This window comes from Hemitrygon akajei, unplaced genomic scaffold, assembly GCF_048418815.1.
Source record: "Hemitrygon akajei unplaced genomic scaffold, sHemAka1.3 Scf000082, whole genome shotgun sequence".
Classification (NCBI taxonomy): Eukaryota; Metazoa; Chordata; class Chondrichthyes; order Myliobatiformes; family Dasyatidae; genus Hemitrygon; species Hemitrygon akajei.
The window spans coordinates 1,829,048-1,832,168 of record NW_027331968.1 but is presented as its reverse complement, the minus strand read 5'-3'; the positions used below and the strand labels follow the sequence as shown (position 1 = coordinate 1,832,168).

General features: G+C 46.0%; 1 protein-coding gene across 1 annotated transcript; it reads right to left on the bottom strand.

Annotated features, from left to right (window-relative positions):
• Window positions 1-774: 774 nt before the first annotated feature.
• On the bottom strand, window positions 775-1,617 carry LOC140722622 (uncharacterized; the record flags this gene model as incomplete). Its single annotated transcript, XM_073037326.1, has 1 exon — window positions 775-1,617. A coding segment is annotated over one exon (843 nt), but the record flags the coding sequence as incomplete, so codon positions are not given.
• Between the last annotated feature and the right edge of the window lie 1,504 nt (window positions 1,618-3,121).

The window sequence follows — 3,121 nt, the reverse complement described above, 5'->3', positions numbered from 1 at the left end:
CTATCTTTATTAGAATCAACTTGTAATATAGTAATTTAAACAAGATAAATAAAAGTGTTATGTGTATATATGTGTGCAAATATAACTCCTGGACTATTGAACTCGGGAGAAACAAGGCTTGGAGTCTTAAGATGGCAAAGTACAAAAGTTCAGGTGATGAGAGAGATATTTGTAAACCAGCGTAAATGTTGAGAGAAGGCAATTATGTCGAATTGCAGAGGTTTCATGGTGGTAAAACGAGATAACAGTTGCTGTAGATTTTATCCTTCATCATTCCAAATCCACATACGAAATATCACGGAAAGTGACTTGTCACAAGGGGTATCGTCTTCAAGTGAATTACCCCACCACACACAGGCAAGGGTTAACACATCAGTGGTCTTCAGACGATACCCCAAATCAGATCCACTCCTACGGATCAAACGAGGTGACAATCACACATTCGATGTACGGTGAATCGATAATTAACCCACCCCTGTGGGCATAGGAAAGTTGCAATCAGTTACCCTTGGTCACTAGTTCCCTGGTTTCGATTCTTCCATTTTTCCTTTTTCGTCTCCGTCTGACTCTGAGTGTCAGTGTCCTCGGTTAAAACTAAACAAGCTGCGAGCGATGTAAACAAGCTACAAGTCAAACTGAAATAACTTTTTAATTTCTCTCTCTTAAAATGACAGTCCACAGCAAACGAAACCCAGGAATTCATAACAACGGCCACTCCCTATTGTGAACTGAGTGATGTGCCAGTACTTGGGATGACTGAGTGAATCATTTCCCTTATTCTGAGCAGGTGAACGGCTTCTCCCCAGTGTGAACTCGCTTGTGACTCTGTAGGATGTCTGGCCGAGTGAATCTCTCCCCACAGACTGAGCAGGTGAATGGCTTCTCCCCAGTGTGAACTCGCTGGTGTCTCTGTAGGTTGGAAGACTGAGTGAATCCCTTGCCACAGACGGAGCAGGTGAATGGCTTCTCCCCAGTGTGAACTCGCTGATGACTCTGTAGGTGGGATGACTGAGTGAATCCCTTCCCACAGACTGAGCAGGTGTATGGCTTCTCCCCAGTGTGAACTCGCTGATGACTCCGTAGGGTGGATGACTGAGTGAATCCCTTCTCACAGACTGAGCAGGTGAATGGCTTCTCTCCAGTGTGAACCCGCTGGTGTCTCTGTAGGTTGGAAGACTGAGTGAATCCCTCGCCACAGACTGAGCAGGTGAATGGCTTCTCCCCAGTGTGAACTCGCTGATGACTCTGTAGGTGGGATGACTGAGTGAATCCCTTCCCACAGACTGAGCAAGTGAATGGCTTCTCCCCAGTGTGAACTCGCTGGTGTCTCTGTAGGTTGGAAGACTGAGTGAATCCCTCGCCACAGACTGAGCAGGTGAATGGCTTCTCCCCAGTGTGAACTCGCTGATGACTCTGTAGGTGGGATGACTGAGTGAATCCCTTCCCACAGACTGAGCAAGTGAATGGCTTCTCCCCAGTGTGAAGTCGCTGATGTATCTGTAGGTCGAATGACCGAGTGAATCGTTTCGCACATTCTGAGCAGTTGAACGGCCTCTCCCCAGTGTGAACCCGCTGGTCTGCCATTACGTCAGATGATTGAGTGAATCCTTTCCCACAAATTCAGTAGATCACCAGCGTCTGCTCGGTGTGAACTGACTGGTGTGTCCACAGGTGGGAAGACCAATTGAATCCTTTCTCACACACAGAACAGATGAATGGCCTTGCCCAGTGTGAACTTGCTGATGTACCTTCAGTTGAAATGACCGAGTGAATCCATTCCCACTGTCTGAGCAGGTGAACAGCCTTTCTCCTGTGTAAAATGACGGGCGTGCCAGTTGGTCAGATGATCGAATAAATCCCTTCACACAGTCTGAGTAGAAAGGATGGTCGATTGAATCCCGCGCTCCACTTCTTAAATATCTGGACAGAGACAGCAAAACTGGCGTGCTGTGTTTGAGATTCCTAGAGACAAATTCCTTCTCGTTTTAACCTGTGAAATGATTTACAAAGTCCATCAAAGGCTGTAGGACAACATTTCAGATGAGATTACTTGAGTCGCCAAATTTTGATCTGGCTGTTCCTCGCTGTTACAATGAGGCTGAAGCCAGGTTGGACAGAGAAATCATCTCCTGACTGGGCAGAGTGCTGGAACCTGGAATGACCATCAGTTCCCCGATGCACTTCCTGTTTCTATAAGAATGGAGCATTTCTGCCGTCTGCAATTTGTACCCTGGCTCATTTTGACTCTCTCCATTGGTATTATTCCCTCTTCCTGCTGAGCTGCATGGGTCCTGGCCCCACAGTAACTGAAACACTCTCACGCAAATTGTCTTTTGGACGTGCATCTGTGGTTTTCGTTCACGTATTTTTAACTTAAAGTTCCACAATTTTAACGCCATTTAAAAAATCCCTGCTGAGGTGAATGGTTGGTCTGCACAGCTGTTAAAAGGACTTCGAGTGAATATTAGTATTACTTCAGGTTCTTGTGGAAAATTACAATACGGAAACAGGCCATTTGGGCCATCCGGTTTGTGCTGAACTAATTAAACTGCCCACTACCATATCCCTACCATCCAGGTACCTATACGAACCTCTTAAATGTTGAAATTGAGCTTGCATGCACCACTTGTGCTGGCTGCTCATTCCACACCCGGATGACTGTCTGTGTGAAGAAGTTTCCCCTCATGTTCACCTTCCACCCTTAACCCATGGCCTCTGGTTGTAGTCCCGCACCATCTCAGTGGTAAAAGCCAGCTAAAGGGAGAAGGGGGAGACCGTGGATGACAAGGGAAGTCAAGGACAGTATAAAAATAAAAGAGAAGTTGTATAACATAGCAATGATGAGAGGGAAGTCAGAGGATTGGGAAACTTTTGAAGAACAACAGAAGATAACTAAAAAGGCAATACGGGGAGAAAATACTAAATTCTAAATTATCCTAAATTCCTGTGTAAACAAGCCTGGCTTTCCCGGTTCCTGTTTGATAGAGAGAGAGAGAGAGAGAGAGAGAGAGAGAGAGAGAGAGAGAGAGAGAGAGAGAGAGAGAGAGAGAGAGAGAGAGAGAGAGAGAGAGAGAGAGAGAGAGAGAGAGAGAGAGAGAGAGAGACGGAACTATTTGACTAT